The 17,504-nt window shown below is 46.3% G+C and overlaps 1 protein-coding gene across 1 annotated transcript; it reads left to right on the forward strand.

The window, feature by feature from the left end:
- Positions 1-10,806: 10,806 nt before the first annotated feature.
- On the forward strand, positions 10,807-14,872 carry LOC103972759 (GEM-like protein 1). The gene is made up of 4 exons (XM_009387107.3): positions 10,807-11,303; positions 11,398-11,499; positions 12,467-12,741; positions 14,410-14,872. Exons 1-4 carry the CDS (start codon positions 11,042-11,044, stop codon positions 14,581-14,583), a joined length of 813 nt encoding a protein of 270 aa, XP_009385382.2. The 5' UTR covers positions 10,807-11,041; the 3' UTR covers positions 14,584-14,872.
- The last annotated feature ends 2,632 nt before the right edge of the window (positions 14,873-17,504 follow it).

The raw sequence follows: 17,504 nt of genomic DNA on the forward strand, positions 1-17,504 counted from the left end.
TAAGGTATTTTTCATCCATACAACTTGTGCACAGCATGCACTTGCTGCAATATATTCAGCTTCGGTTGTTGATAGTGCAACTGAGTTTTGTTTCTTTGATGACCAGGAAACAAGGGCATGTCCTAAAAATTGACATGATCCTGATGTGCTTTTTCTATCTAATCTACACCCAGCAAAGTCAGCATCAGCATAAGCAATTAACTCAAAATTTTCTGATTTTGGGTACCATAATCCTAGATTTGTGGTACCATTAAGATATCTAAATATTCTTTTAACTGCTTTGAGATGAGACATCTTAGGGTTTGATTGAAATCTAGCACAAAGTCCTACACTGAACATGATGTCTGGTCTGGTTGCAGTGAGGTACAGTAAACTTCCTATCATACCCCTATAAGTTTTTTTATCAAAGCTTTCTCCACTTTCATCAATTTCTAATTTAGTGGAGGTGCTCATAGGAGTGTTACTGGCCTTTGAGTTGTTCATGTTGAACCTTTTTAATAAATTCATGGCATATTTAGCTTGGCTAATAAAGATGCCATTGCTTAGTTGTTTGATTTGTAAACCTAAGAAGAATGTTAATTCTCCCATTAGGCTCATTTCGAATTCAAGACTCATAGTTTTAGCAAAAGATTCACAAAGAGATTCATTTGTAGAGCCAAAGATGATATCATCAACATAAATTTGAACAATGAGAAAATTATTTTCAAAGTTCTTGATAAATAATGTAGTATCAACCTTGCCTTTTATGAAATTATTTTCAATGAGAAAAGTACTAAGTCTCTCATACCAAGCCCTTGGGGCTTGTTTTAAACCATAGAGAGCTTTAGTTAATCTAAACACATGATTAGGGTGGCCATTATTTTCAAATCCAGGAGGTTGTTCAACATAAACTTCTTCGGAAATGAAACCATTTAGAAAAGCGCTTTTAACATCCATTTGAAATAACTTAAAATTATTACAACTAGCGTAGGCAAGGAGCATCCTTATGGCTTCTAATCGAGCCACAGGTGCGAAGGTTTCTTCGTAATCGATACCTTCTTCTTGGTTGAAACCTTTGGCCACTAATCTAGCCTTGTTTCTAACCACGATACCATTTTCATCTTGCTTGTTTCTAAAGACCCATTTAGTATCAATAACTAAATGGTCATTTGGCCTAGGAACAAGCGTCCATACCTCATTTCTCTCAAATTGATTTAATTCATCTTGCATTGCGATAATCCATGAATCATCTTTCATGGCTTCATCAACACATTTGGGTTCAATTTGGGAGAGAAAGGCGGCGTTGGCACAAAAGTTTTTAAAAGAAGATCGTGTTTGAACCCCCTTTGATGTGTCTCCTAGGATTAGCTCCTTAGGATGAGCTTCTACATATTTCCAATCCTTGGGTAAGGATGTTTTGGAAGTAGATGCATCCAAGTTGCTAGTTGGAGACGGGGTTTCGTTCAAATTCAAGGAATCAAAATTAACATCATCATCAAGATCATTTTTCTTAATTTCTGAAATCTCATTGAAAACAACATGGATGGATTCTTCAATAATTAAGGTTCTTTTATTGAAGATGCGAAAAGCTTTAGAAACTGAAGAATAACCAAGAAAGATTCCTTCATCAGATTTAGCATCGAATTTTCCTAAGTTATCCTTTTCATTCAAGATAAAACACTTACACCCAAAGACTTTAAAATATGAAACATTGGGTTTTTTGTTATTCCATAACTCATAAGGAGTTTTGGTGAGCAAGGGTCTTACTAGGATTCTATTTAAAATATAGCATGCAGTGTTTACAGCTTCGGCCCAAAAATATTTGGGTAGGTTATATTCATTCAACATGGTTCTTGCCATTTCTTGTAAATTTCGATTTTTTCTTTCTACTACCCCATTTTGTTGAGGATTTCTTGGAGTAGAAAAATTATGGTTGTATCCGTTGAGTTCACAGAATTCTTGGAAGTCATGGTTTTGAAATTCTCCACCATGATCACTTCTAATTGACGAAATCATAGATCCCTTCTCATTTTGAACAAGTTTACAAAACTTGGTAAAATGTCTAAAGCATTCATTTTTCTGTTTTAAAAAGTAGGTCCATGTATATCTGCTATAGTCATCAATAATGACAAAGGCGTATTTGCTACCTCCTAGACTCGATATAGAGATTGGTCCGAACAAGTCCATATGGATCAGTTGTAAGGGCCTAGAGGTACTTATTTGATTCTTAGTTTTGAAGCTACCCTTAATTTGCTTACCTAATTGGCAAGCATCACATACATTATCTTTGATGAATTTGATATGAGGAATCCCTCTTACAAGTTCTCTAGATGATACTTGAGTGATTAGTTTCATGCTTGCATGACCTAATCTTCTATGCCATAGCCAAGCATCCTCTTTCATAACGGCAAAGCACATTTCATCACATAAGTCATTGATGTCAATAGTGTATACGTTGTTTTGTTTTAATGCAATCATAGATATATTTTTGTGTGGTTTTTCAATGATGCAAGCATTAGATTCAAATCTTATAATATATCCTTTATCACATAATTGACTAATGCTCAAGAGGTTATGTTTTAAACCATCAACTAGTAAAACATTTTCAATAGAGAGGTTGGATTTGTTACCTATGGTTCCTTTGCCAATGATTTTACCCTTGTTGTTGTCTCCGAAGGTGACATATCCTTCGTCTATGCTAGTGAGCTTAGAGAATTGAGATGGATCTCCGGTCATATGCCTTGAGCATCCACTATCAAGATACCATTTCTTGCTCCTAGCTTGCGATTGTTTAGTTTTCTACAAGAAAGGATGATGTTTAGGTACCCATTTGCTTTTGGGTGCCTCATAAATGGATCTACATTTTCTATCATGCTGCATAGAGTTTATCATGGTTCCTTTAGGAACCCAAATTAATTTGTTTGGACTTATTTTCTTGAATGGACAACAATGTGTCTTGTGTCCAGATCTGCAACAAAAGTTGCACTTGGTTTGGTGTTGAACATGTAAGATGGGGCCTTTTACAAAGGTAGTTGGATTTCGGTGAGGACTCCTCACAAATCCAATCCCACTTCTTTTGGGGGCATGACCCTTGTTTGTAAGAATCATGTTTAATGACTTGCTACCAACCTCGAATTTCTTCAAGGTGTCCTTAAGCAGCAAGTTTTCTTTTTGTATAGTTTCTAAATCATGACATTTGATACATGAATTTAAACTATCATGATGTTCGATTTTTAACTTATCAAACTCACAAGTAAGGTTATCATGTACCTTTTTTAGCAACTTGTATTTTCTATTTATAACTTTGCATTCATCAAATAAATCATGGAAGGCATTTGATAATTCATCGAAAGATAAATCAGCATCTAATAAATCCGTTACCTCCTCTTCGATGGCCATAAAGGCGTAATGAGCAACTTGCTCGGTGTTGGACTCCTCTTCCTCAGATGCGCTCGAATCATCCCATGTTGCTTGGAGCGCCTTCTTCTTTGTTGTTCTTTTCTTGACTTGGGGACAATCACTTTTGTAGTGTCCCGGCTTTTTACACTCGTAGCAGATCACTTGGTCCTTCTTTGATTCAAGTTTATTTTTCACATCGTTTTTAAACTTGTTTCTTTTGAAGAATTTCTTAAACTTTCTTGTCAAAAGTGCCAAGTCATCGTCACAATCCTCATCACTTGAGTTTTCTCTCAAGTGGCATTCAGAAGTTTTAAGTGCCATATCCTTCCTGTTCTTTGGAAGGATGTCTTCTTGCTCTTCATGAGCTTTGCAGGTCATTTCGTAGGTCATTAATGACCCGATTAGTTCTTCAAGAGGGAAATTTTGCAGATCTTTTGCCTCTTGAATGGCGGTGACTTTAGGATCCCAACTCTTAGGAAGGGATCTTAGTATCTTATTAACAAGCTCAAAATCCGTAAAGCTCTTTCCGAGTCCTTTTAGACCGTTGACGACATCCGTGAAACGGGTAAACATGTCGCCAATGGTTTCACTCGGTTTCATTCGGAAAAGTTCAAAAGAATGCAGCAACAGATTGATTTTTGACTCTTTCACTCTACTTGTGCCCTCGTGGGTCACTTCAAGTGTGTGCCAAATATCAAAAGCAGTTTCGCAAGTTGAAACACGATTAAACTCGTTTTTATCAAGAGCGCAAAATAAGGCATTCATAGCCTTTGCATTAAGAGCGAAAGCCTTCTTCTCCAAATCGTTCCAATCGATCATTGGAAGAGAAGATTTTGAAAATCCATTTTCAACAAGGTTCCACAGTTCAAAATCCATAGAAATAAGAAAGATCCTCATTCGGGTCTTCCAGTAAGTGTAGTCCGTTCCACTGAACATGGGTGGACGTGTAATCGAATGCCCCTCTTGGTTTCCGGCGTATGCCATCTCTCTTGGGTTTTAATCCTTTAGAGAGTTAACCTTGCTCTGATACCAATTGTTAGGATCGAGAGCACTAAGAGGGGGGGGGTGAATTAGTGCAGCGGAAATCGTATAATAAATTTAAAACCAAAAGCTGCGTTTGTTCAAAAACTATTATGATGCAAAAGCAAATTCTCAGTTTGTATCTAAGTGCAGTTTGCGTCTAAGCGCAGATTGCGTCTAAGTGCAGTTTTGCGTCTAAGCGCAGATTGCGTCTAAGCGCAGTTTTGCGTCTAAATGCAGATTTACGTCTAAACGCAGATTTTACGTCTAAACGCAGTTTTACGTCTAAACGTAGTTTTACGTCTAAGCGCAGATTTACGTCTAAACGTAGATTTACGTCTAAACGCAGTTAGACGCAGATTTACGTCTAAACTTTGAAACTTGTTTGTATACTCGCAGAAGGCAGTATGCAGATGAAACCAAGACGTAAACGTGAACTGAAATCTGATGATTGAGCGAAGAAAGCCGATTTACGTCTGAATGCAGTTTTACGTCTAAATGTTGAAACTCGTTTGTAAGATCGTAGAGGACAGATTGCAGTTATTAATAGGATTAAAATGTAAGCGTAAACTGCAAGGAAGCTCGTTCGTAAAAGCACGGAAAACAGATTTGCAGAATCAAACGTAAACGTAAACTGTAATGTATGAAAATACGAGTTTACGTCTGAATGCAGATTTGGAAGAACAGCACTTAGAACTTGTTCGTGAAAGCGCAGAGAGCAGTAGTGATGAGGGAGGTTTGCAGTAATGATAAAGTGCTCGAAAATAAACGCAAACCAGAGATTTAGAGTGGTTCGGTCAGCCTTGACCTACTCCACTTTTGGCTTCCTCCACCGATGAGGTTGCCGACGTCAACTAGGTGCCTTCCTTCAATGGGCGAAGGCCAAACTTCCCTCTTACAGTTTCTCTCCTTTTGACAGGCTTAGGAGACAACCTTTACAGACCTTTCTCTCCTCACTTTACAGTTGAAAACTTGAAGAACAGAAGGAGGAGACTCAAGGGCTTTACAACACTTTTGAGCTCTTTAGAATCACAGAAAAGATCACAATTTTGGTATAGGTCTGTGTCTTTTCAGTGCTGAATGGGTGGGGTATTTATAGGCCCCAACCCAATTCAAAATTCGAGCTCAAAACGATCAAATCGATCAAATCCCAGAATTCTGGGATCAGGCGGTTGCACCTCTCGACTGGAGAGGTGGCACCGCCTGGCAGAGCTCGAAGACTGAGCTCTGTCGATTGCTTCTTCTCTGCCAGAGCTCGAAGACTGAGCTCAATGGTTGCATCACCTGGCAGAGCTCGAAGACTGAGCTTGGTGGTTGCATCACCTGGCAGAGCTCGAAATCTGAGCTTGGTGGTTGCATCACTTGGCAGAGCTCCAAACTGAGCTCAAGCTGATGCACCATTCTGCCAGAGCTCGAAGACTGAGCTTGGTGAATGCATCACCTGGCAAAGCTCGAGACTGAGCTCAGGCTGATGCACCACTCTGCCAAAGCTCGAAGACTGAGCTTGGTGGTTGCATCGCCTGGCAGAGCTCGGAACTTGAGCTCTGGCGGTGCAACCTCTTGGCTGGAGCGGTTGCACCTCCCAGCCTTGCAACCCTGGCGGTTGCACCTCCTGGCTGGGGCGGTTGCACCTCCCAGCCCCACAGCCCAGGCGGTTGCACCTCCTGGCTGGGGCGGTTGCACCTCTCAACCCCACAGCCCAGGCGGTTGCACCTCCTGGCTGGGGCGGTTGCACCTCCTGGTGCAATCAGGGTCCGAATGGTTCACTCCATTCGACCCACTTTGAATCTTTTCAGGGGCCCAATTGCCCCAAGATTAAGCTAATGGGATCACCTCCCATTTTCCTGCTTAATCATCGTGCTAACTACGATTATCTCTAAGACAACTTCTGCAGCTTGCTCCGATGCGTCAATCGCTTCTTCCGGCGAGTTTCCGGCCAACTTCCGTCGATCAACCGATAACCCTCGGTGATCCTTCTGCGGACATCCGGCATACTCCTGGACTTTGCGACGATCCACTTGGCGAGTTCCGACGAGCTTCGCTTGGCAAGCTTCTGGACTTCTCGGATCTGTTCTCTCTGAACCTCCGACGACCGTCCGAACTTCCGTCGAACTCTCGAACTCCCAACGTGATCATGATCTTGACTCCGGCGCAATACCTGCTGCTTGTCTTACTCTCATCGTAGTTAATCCTGCACACTTATCTCAACACATAGATTAGATAACAAATGACAATTGACTTCATCATCAAAATCCGAGATTCAACAGCTGCGACCGAGGTACACCGCTCAGGCGGGCAGGCCGCGCTGAGGTGGGTTCGGCTTAGGCAAGCTGGCCGCGCATCAGGCCGAGGAGCTGAGGCAGTGGGCTGCTTGCTGCGCATGAAGCCGAGGGGCCGAGGCAGCGGGCTGTTTGCTGCGCATGGGGCCGAGGAGCCGAGGCAGCGTGCAACGTGTTGGCTGCGCATGAGGCCGAGGGGCCGAGGCAGCGTGCTGGCTACAGCGAGGTTGCCTGTTGCGCATGAGGCCGAGTGGCTGAGGCAGCGAGGCAGCAAGGCAGCGTGTTTGCCGCGCATGAGGCCGAGTGGCCGAGCCAGCGAGGCTGCGTGTTGGCTGCGCATGAGGCCGCGTGGCCGAGGCAGCGAGGCAGCATGTTGGCTGCGCATGAGGCCGAGTGACCGAGGCAGCGAGGCAGCTTCCTGGCTGCGCACGAGGCCGAGTGGCCGCGGCAGCGAGGTTGCCTGTTGCGCATGAGGCCGAGTGGCCGAGGTCCGAGGGGCCGAGTGGCCGAGGTCCGAGGGGCCGAGGCTGCGCATGAGGCCTAAGAGCCGAGGCAGCGAGCTACTTACTGCGCATGAGGCCGAGTGGCCGAGACAGCGAGGCAGCAAGGCAGTGTGCTGGCTGCGCATGAGGCCGAGTGGCCGAGGCAGCGAGGCTGCTTGCTGGTTGCGCATGAGGCCGAGTGGCTGAGGTCCGAGGGGCCGAGTGGCCGAGGTCCGAGGGGCCGAGGCTGCGCATGAGGCCTAAGAGCCGAGGCAGCGAGCTACTTACTGCGCATGAGGCCGAGTGGCCGAGACAGCGAGGCAGCAAGGCAGTGTGCTGGCTGCGCATGAGGCCGAGTGGCCGAGGCAGCGAGGCTGCTTGCTGGTTGCGCATGAGGCCGAGTGGCTGAGGCAGCGAGGCAGCAAGGCAGCGTGTTTGCCGCGCATGAGGCCGAGGAGTTGAGGCAGCGAGGCTACTAGGCAGCGTGCTACTTGCTGCGCATGAGGCCGAGTGGCCGAGGCAGCGAGGCAGCAAGGCAGTGTGCTGGCTGCGCATGAGGCCGAGTGACCGAGGCAGCGAGGCAGCTTGCTGGCTACGCACGAGGCCGAGTGGCCGCGGCAGCGAGGTTGCCTGTTGCGCATGAGGCCGAGTGGCTGAGGCAGCGAGGCAGCAAGGCAGCGTGTTTGCCGCGCATGAGGCCGAGTGGCCGAGCCAGCAAGGCTGCGTGTTGGCTGCGCATGAGGCCGCGTGGCCGAGGCAGCGAGGCAGCATGTTGGCTGCGCATGAGGCCGAGTGACCGAGGCAGCGAGGCAGCTTGCTGGCTGCGCACGAGGCCGAGTGGCCGCGGCAGCGAGGTTGCCTGTTGCGCATGAGGCCGAGTGGCCGAGGTCCGAGGGGCCGAGGCTGCGCATGAGGCCTAAGAGCCGAGGCAGCGAGGCAGCATGTTGGCTGCGCATGAGGCCGAGTGGCTGAGGCAGCGAGGCGGCAAGGCAGCGTGTTTGCCGCGCATGAGGCCGAGTGGCCGAGCCAGCGAGGCTGCGTATTGGCTGCGCATGAGGCCGCGTGGCCGAGGCAGCGAGGCTGGTTGCTGGCTGCGCACGAGGCCGAGTGGCCGAGGCAGCGAAGCAGCGTGTTAGCTGCGCGTGGGGCCGAGTGGCCGAGGCAGCGAGGCAGCAAGGCGGCGTGTTTGCCGCGCATGAGGCCGAGTGGCCGAGGCAGCGAGGCTGCGTGCTGGCTGCACATGGGCCAAGTCTCTCAAGCGACGTCATATCTCTCCTTATGCATGCTGTGGCCGAGGAGCTACTCGGGTAGGCTATGACCTAGGAGGTCTCGGGTAGGCTGTGGCCGAGGAGCTCTCGGGCATGCTATGGCCGAGGAGTTACTTAGGCCGCGTAGAGGAAGTCTCGGGCAAGCCGTGGCCGAGGAGGTCTCGGGTAGGCTATGGCCGAGGAGCTCTCGGGCATGCCATGGTCGAGGAGGTCTCGGGTAGGCTGTGGCCGAGGTGTTCGGCGCGGGCAGGCTGGTCGCGCGCGTGGGACCGAGGGGTCGAGGCGCTTGTGGCCGAGCCACGCGCGTGACCGAGGTGCCGAGGCGCGCGGGCTGGTCGCGCGGCGTGGGACCGAGGAGCCGAGGCGCGCGGGATGGCCGCGCGCGTGGGGCCTAGTGGCCGAGACGCTCGGCGCGGTCGGGCTGGCCGCGCGCGTGGGGCCGAGTGGCCGAGACGCGCGGCGCGGTCGGGCTGGCCGCGCGCATGAGACGCGGGCGGTTTGGCCGCGCGCATGAGACGCGGGCGGTTTGGCCGCGCGCGTGGGACGCGGGCGGTTTGGCCGCGCGTGATGCGCGCGGGTTGGCCGTGCGGGAGGCGCGCGTGGGACCGAGGGGCCGAGGCGCGCGGGCTGGCCGCGCGCGTGGGGCCGAGTGGCCGAGACGCGCGGGCTGGCCGCGCGCGTGGGGCCGAGGGGCCGAGGCGCGCGGGGCCGAGAAGCCGAGACCGACCCCAGAAGTCGCTGCTGTTGGTGCAGGTCGGCTGCAGTGGAGCAACCAAGGAGAAAGCTAACGTACCGTCATTTCGGGCCCTCCTTCTAGCGCCATTATGTTACGGTAAGTAACTTTTTTAGCCGTGGCCTCGGGGCCGTCGCGGCTTGGTTCGGGTCCGGAAGGCGGTGATCTCCGTGGGGGCGCTCCTCGAGGTCTCCCGGCGGCCGAGGTCGGTGGTTCGGGTCGGGAGGTCGGTTCGGGAGGCAGCTCCGTCGCAGCTTCGGGAAGAGGCGACACCGTCTCGCACCTGCACACAGGTCGAGCCCGACCCCTCCGACGATCAAGTTAGAGGAGGATGTGGAGGGTGTTGGGGATGAGGCAGAAGAAGAGCCTCTGAGTGAGTTCCTCTCCCCCCCTTTTTTGCTTAGGACTAAGGGGTATTTATAGAGGAGGTTTGATGTTACCGCTGGGGTCGCGTGGCGGGGCAGCTTGCAGCAGGGTATGGGCGGGGGCAGGTCGTTGTCCTGCTTTGCCGTGGTCAACTGTGCGAGGTCGGAGGTCGTCGCACGACAGTGGGAGTAGTCAGCGTGGGTCTAGCCAGCGTTATTGCTTTCCTGGGGGGATGTCGTCATGGCGCGTCATCCGGCCACTTTTATCCCTATCAGCACTTTTTGATATTGAATCAAATCGAGCTGGCTCATCAGTATGATTTTAGCGTAATAACAAATACTAATCATAATTAATTATATATATTATTTGATTTTATTAATGTTAGTAGTTTTACGATAGAAAACATTGATGAGTTGTATGTGCACGCGGAGTTCTCACGCAAAATTTCTACGTCGGGTCGTAGTTGCATTGGTTTGCTTGGGGAACGAACAAGGCCCTTTCCCGTGTTATACCCAACGGGGCCAGGCGATCCTGATCCGCTGTGAGCCCCAAGATGCAATTCCTGTCCCGATAAAATCAAGCTCACCGATGATGATGAGTTGACATAACATTATTGGCTAAATATGCTGTTTGGCGTGTGTCGTCGGCCTTTTGTTTGTGTCATACCCAATGTCGCCAGGCAATCATGATCGACTGGGGGACTCCAAGATGCAATTACTGTCCCGATAAAGGCAACCCCACCAAGTGATGATGTGATGGCAAACCATTATTGGTTTGAATATGTTGTTTATGGTGTTGATGTCGGACTTTTTGCTCGTTTATGCACAACACGGCCAGGCGATCCTGATCGGCTGCGGGGCTCCAAGATGCAATTGCGGGCCCGATGAAGTCAAGCCCACTAAATGATGCAAAATGATTGCCTACGTTTTGCTGTTTGAAAAATGATGTCGGTCTTTTCCTCGTGTTGTATCCAACGCGGCCAGGCGATCGTGATCAGCTGCGGTCTCCAAGATGCAATTCCTGTTCCGATCAAGTCATGGCCACCGAATGATGATGCGATGGCAAAATATTATTGGTTTCGTATGATGTTTTGTAGTTGCTCATGTCATATCCAACATGGCCAGGCGATCCCCAAGACGCAATTCCTGTTCCGATCAAGATGTGATGGCAAAATGTTATGGGCTAAGTACGCTGTTTGGAGTATGATTTCGACCTTGGGGTCGACGACCTTACACGTGCCAGCACGCGGCAGAATCACACGTGTTTGGGGTTCGACTCCACTCGACCTTGCGTCTCGCGCGGGCAACGCGAAGTCGAATCCCTTGGCGGCCCCCCGACGTGACCTTGTCGGACAACGAGCCACTCGCGACTTCGATTCCTCGTGGAATTCCAGATCGGACGCCTACCGAAAGCGATTCTTCTTTATCGGTGCCGATCAATCTCCATCGAATCATCTTTGTTTCTCATCCCTCGCGTACAAGAGGAGCGTCGATTTGTTCGGGTTGTGGCTTCTTGATGGACCACGGCAAGCTTGGAATGCAGCCCTCGCCACCGGCACCGCCGCAGCAGGCGGCACCGGGGGCCTGGGTGATGGGCACGCCGGTTGCGCCGTACGCTCATCAGGCCGCCGGATGGGTTACTGTCGAGCACATTCCGTCGCCCTCCGCGACGAACAACAACAGGACCGGCAACCCTTATGTGGCTACTTTCCCTGTTCCCAACAGTAGCAGCGCCAGTGGCAACCCATACGTGAATGTTTCCCCTGTTCCTACCAAGAGTGCGTGGACGATCGCATCGAGAAAGTCTCTTCTTTTATTTTTGGTTTGTATTCTTCCTCCTCAAAATTTTCTTTCTTTGTTTCTTTCACTTAGGCCCCAAAGCAACGATCCTCACACTGTTGGGCCGATGCGGGAAGAAGTTGGAAGACACCACAAAAAAGGCAGGGGGCGCTGCAGGAAATTTCTGGCACCACCGTACGTTTCTTTCTTCCTCTTAAATCTTTGTTTCATGCATTGTATTAAAACCCTTGTAGCTCGAATCTGGAAACTGTATACTGCTACCTCTTAAGGAATTACCAGAGAGGCCAAAGGTGTTCCTCTACATCTTTCTATAGAGAAAATTTTTAGAGGGTTAAAGGACCCTTCTACTACCAAAAGAAAGATGCACTATAATTTGTCTCACATTTACTGAGAGATAGCACTGACATTGATGTGGAGAAGAAGGAAAGTTGAATGATGTTGCATTGGTAAGCTATGTTCTAATTGGAACTAGGAAGCACAATTTGTGTTGGTAATAAATGATTCTCTGGGTTTGTTGATGATCTCTTCTTTAATTGACTTTCTACAAGGCACCAATGCAAATTTTGTATATTTGTGAATACTATTTTCTGTCTGTTTAAGAAGTTACCATGTAAATCATTGTTATTTTACTTCTCCTCCATTCTGATTGACTAGATTGAATACCAACTTTTGACAATCTAAATAGAGATTGGTATTTAATCAATAATAATTTTGTTGATGATATTGAGCAGCACAAGTTGGTTTACCACCTAGTATACCAGGATTATTTCAGTCTGAATGGTTGCCAAAACTGGTATTTGACCAATGATTTTAATTCATTGGCATATGGTTTTGGATTTGGGAGTGGTTGAGGGTCTGATTAGCTGTTTTTTCTCTAACAAGTATGTCTTAAAAAATCCAATTAATTACTACATTTAATTGACTATCATTCAAAGCATTCCTCTAGAATGTTTTTCTTTGAAGCAATATTCATGATGTCCATGAAATGGATCCTTTCCTGTAAGGAGGCACTAAATGAAGTAATAGCATAAACAACTCAATAAGCCAAATATCTGGAACTTGCACCTATAGTTTTAGGTTTTAGCTGATATAGCAATGTGAGTTTCTTTTGTTAATTTTCTTATTCTTGTTTGTTTGACAGTTAAAACGAGTCCTAATGTCACTGATGCAGCCTTGGCTAGGCTTGCACAAGGAACAAAAGTGTTTGCAGAAGGTGGAAATGACAAGGTTTTTCAACAAACATTTGGTATTTTTCCAGGAGAACAGCTTAAGAAGGCATATGCCTGTTATCTCTCTACTTCAGCAGGGCCTGTGATAGGAATATTGTACTTATCTACTGCTAGGATTGCATTTTGCGGTGACAATCCTTTCTGTCGCATTATCTCCAGTGGTCAACAAGAGTGGGCATACTATAAGGTGTGCCTCTAAACTTCATCCTTCATCTGTTTTGCAATTGAGTACGTTGATGTACAGATGACTTGCATGACTAGTTTAGATCTTTTGAAATGGGAATATTGTTACTTTTGGTATGTTTCTGTTAAGATCAGTCACAGCTCAAGACTTCAGGATTTGGCTGTATACCAAACACTGTGCTTGATCTTCATTATAGTGGCCCTTTCTTTGGAAGGGATAGTATAGGTGAAATTTACAAACAATCATTTACATAAATTGGCATAGGTTAACCTAATACTAATAGATCTATGAGAAAATCTATTTTATGACGTGCAACATATAGTAATCTAATTAAATAAGTGAAATCTGATATTAAGCAAGAAGCAAATATTCTGAACTAGAATGTTGAGCTTTGATGAAGTAACCCAACCATGATAGTAACATAAGATAAACAATTAAATAAAACCAGAATTTTTATGTTTTAGATAAAAAAATAGCAGGCTTGAGTCAATGAATTTTTAACCTCTACATATCCTACATGAGATAGGATTTGAGTTGTGTGTTTTGCTTATAGATAGGATTTTGCTCTGTCCTAATTTAGCCTTGGTTGAATGTCATTTACTAGGCTTTAGTGGCCCAGTGTTGTGGGAAGAGAAGCAGGGGATTTTGACCCTTGTAATAGTCTTATTAAGGGAACTGTTCTTGTTATCTGTCTAATCTGGGGAGTCACTGACTTGATCTTACATGAGGTATAGGGTATAACAGTCATTTCAGTTGGTTATCTGTCTTCTCTAGGGAGTCGCTGACTTGTTCTTAGATGAGGTATAGGGTATAACTGTCATTTCAGTGGCTGGTATAAGTTCAGAGCCTGTGTTTGCTCCCTGTTTCAATTAGTAATCAACCTATTATGTTGATGCTGTTGCTTCTTGTTTGTGGCCCACATGCTGCTGCCACTGCTTCTCTACTGCTGCTGCTGCATGGGTTTGCACCCACCATGTGGAGTCGCCTGCATCATAATAGGTTGATTACTCTAAAATTGTAAATCAGTTTTTGGTTGAACATGTGTGGCTAAAAATAAAAAATGTGGATACTAATTGCTCACTAATTATACGCATGACTACTTTTTCTTTAATAAGCACTTGATTATCAGGTTTGACTGATAAGTTGTGTGGTTACACAGAAGATATAGTAAACCAGAAGAATGCTTGCATTGGGGCATAAATCCAAAGGATGTTTTCATGCACTTGTGCTGTACTAGAAATATTGCATCAGCTTTGCCCCTTATAGCTAGCTAACACCTAATATGCTGCTGTTCTAATTTTGTTGAACTGTGATCTTCTTTAGCAGATAGCTAAAATGGATATGTGAAGAAAATAAATGTGCAATAAGTACTAGTAGAAAATGGTGAAATGGGTTAGCTTCCCCTGGTTATTAGCTCCACTGCAGCAAGTGGCCTTGTTACAAGGAGTGAACATTGATTTTACTGATTTCCACCATCTTCTATCAAAAAGTTGTCGTATGAACATATTGTCAAATGGTTGAAAATTTATCAAGAACTCAAGATATTAGACACCAGCTTCTGATCCTGAATATATACTCTTTCTTTTCCCAGTTTGCAAGGTCCCACAGTTTGTTTCTTACTTTAATCTGGCGTGCAGAATTTTAATATGTTCAAATTACATGAATGTGCAGGTTGTTGTTCCTCTGGATCAGTTGAGGGTAGTCAATCCCTCCGCAAACCCAAGGAACCCTTCAGATAAATACATCCAAATTGTCACCGTGGGCAACCATGAATTCTGGTTCATGGGATTCATTTCGTATGAGAAGGCTCTCAAGAATCTTAGGGAGGCTCTACTGATACTATAGCTCTCGGCACATACTTGATCAGAATATATTTACATTTTGGACAATCATCAATGACACTACAAAATCTGTAACTTGCAGAGGAAGATGGTGTAACATAAATAATTTGACCACTCTGCACCTTCTGAACAGTACAGTAAAACTTCAAGTGAGATGATTTGTTGTCTGTGCTGTAGAGCAAGATAGTTGATCCTTGAAATCTATCTAAGCTCATGTGTCCTACACTAGTGGTTGACATGTATGAACTCTGGATTTGAGAACTCCGTATCCATGTCTTCCTCCATTATTATAAGTTGATCCCACGGAGGAGGCACCCTCGAAGGCTCCTTTTGAAACGGTAACTGCAATCAACATTCATAAGCAAGCATTACATTTTAATAAGGTCAGCTGTGCTGGCTCGCGTTGCCGTAGGTACGGTTTGTGATACCTCGAAGTGTCCTACATGATAATATGAATTGCTAGCTGTGATCTAAAATGTTTGGGCATGCGTTTTCCAGTTATATATATGATATTAGATTGATGGTTATTGTTGTTGCCTTGGTGTTGTTGATCAAAGAGTTAGCATAGTCTTGTTCTGTCCTAAGGTGCAGACCCATCCGAGAAGCTTGCGTGGATTACGTGGGTGAGATTGAGGTGACAGGTGGACTCCCAAGGTGTCCCTAGGTGTTGCTCGTTTGTTGAAGGAAGCTCAGGGTCATCTCGAGGAGTGTCTATGCTTCATCTAGAAATGCTCTGTGTTGCTTTGAGGTACTCCTTAGACGTATCTATGTCCTACACAAATGATCAATGTTGGGGTGTATCCTAATCCGACCCCTCTAATGCTTAAGTCAGTAGAGTAAGTGGAGAGGGTTTAGTTGAGCTCAAAAGAGTTTAGGATGAGCTTGTTTGCCCCCTCTAGTTTTGAGGGTTGGCTTTTTATACCTGGTTTGTAGGTAGAGGGTGGCTAGTTGCTTGCCTCCCTCGAGCCTCTCATATCATCAGGGGTTCATTATGTCGACGACTAGTGAACACGTTTCCCTGTCAGTTGTGTCAGGGAAAGATGACTAGGGGCACGTCGTCTGTCAAGGCGAGAGCATGCATGAGGTGGACAGGGAATGGGACTTGGTGTCAGGCACTTGGGGGGGAGAGTTGGGCCACGTCATCTAGGATTAATGCTTCCTGCGATTAACTGTGTGAGCCCTTCCGAAATCATAGCCAAGGGTGACGGGCCATTGGCAATCGATGATGCAATCGAGGGGGAAGTTGAGAGGATGGGTTTGGTCGCTCTGTTTTGATGGTCAACTCATGCGACTTCCTCGGGGTTCGTATTCTAGTTGACAACCATGTGAGGGGGCTGGACGAGCCCTTGTGTGCATGTTGATTCCAAGTGGTGATCCATGATTGTGCGAGTCAGCAGTGCAATGCTCATGCCATTGCTTTCTCTGTCATTTGTCTCCCTAGAAGGTGTGCTTGGGGCTCTAACACGGGATTCGAGACATATTATTTGGCTTTATCGGACTTCGTGATTCATGCGTTTCGAGCATCTTTCGTCAGTGTGCCCGGCCGTTGAGTCGAGGGCCAAGTCTTGTGGCCAGCTCATGCTAGTGTGAGTTGGGTTTCTTGATCTAATCATTGGAGACATGTAATATCTTGTTTACCCATCGAACATTTGTTATGGCTGCCTCATTCCATCATGGCAGCTTTTGTCATAACGAGTCTTGAATCGATCGCCATGGCGGGATTATCGGCTCCATTGTAGCAGGCTTCTGGGGTGGCGGGTTTGTTTTTCTCTGATTTCCCCCTTCCACTCTAAGAGTTCATTTCTTCTCTAATTTTTTGACCTCCCACTTCCGCTTCAAAAGGTAGACGGCAGGCTCTCCTTTTGCTGCTCCCAAGAGAGGGCACCGGTTTTGATGCTTCGCCGTGGCAGTGTTGGGAAACCTTCGGAGAGTAACACTTGCACAATGGAAAATAGAAACAAAATTGATTTCCCAAAACAAGGACATTGGATCGTCGAGTGATGACCAGGAGTATACAACTCAAAACGATAAAACCACATCAAGTGGTTGAGATGTTCTTATCTAGGGGAGATTGTATATCGCATAAATCATAGATCTTAGTCCATGAGAAGGAGCTCTCGCAAACTCCTCTCTAGTAGTAATCCACATAGTAGATGCAGCGATGATGCACCTCCTCGCACAGCGGGTTCTCTCTTCATTATCGTGCACCACCATACAGCAGCAATCAAGAGAGGGGCCGACCCTCTTGCTGTCCTCTCATACTAGGGAGAGGCTCATGGCTGAGAGAAAGATGGGGAGAAGGAGATAAGAGGCCGATGGCTATAGGGTCTAGCCTATGACTCATGAAGCTATAGAGAGCCCCTCTTGCTAACCCTGATGGATCATACTTAGTGGGTATTGGATCCCTATCTAATAACCACTAGCTTAATGTGTTAAGATCATAATGACACTAAGAGGGGGGGGGTGAATTAGTGCTATAAAAAATTTTATTTGATTTTAAAGTTTGATTGATAAATCCATATCGAAAATATGATTAACAAAAAGTGCGAGTAAGGGTTATGAGTAAAATAAATGAATAAGAAATAATAAATCAAAAGTAAGAGAATACAAACCGATTTATAGTGGTTCAATCTTTACAACATGTGTCGACTCCCCATTCATCTTCCCTCAAGGCCATCGGTTTTCACTATTAATCTTCTTTCCAACGGGCAAAGATTAACTACCATTGTTACAACTTTTCTCCTTTTAACAGGCTTACAAGAGAACCTTCACACTTACTCTTTTACAAGAGACTCCACCTCCTACAACTTAGAATCATCTCTAAACTTAAGGATGAGGAAGAGACAAACAATGCTCAAGAAGAGCTACAACCCTTCACAAACTTCACAACTTGATTCAAGCTCCAACCAAGCCTTAGTGGGGTAT

The sequence above is a fragment of the Musa acuminata genome, chromosome BXJ1-11, assembly GCF_036884655.1.
Source record: "Musa acuminata AAA Group cultivar baxijiao chromosome BXJ1-11, Cavendish_Baxijiao_AAA, whole genome shotgun sequence".
Taxonomy (NCBI): Eukaryota; Viridiplantae; Streptophyta; class Magnoliopsida; order Zingiberales; family Musaceae; genus Musa; species Musa acuminata.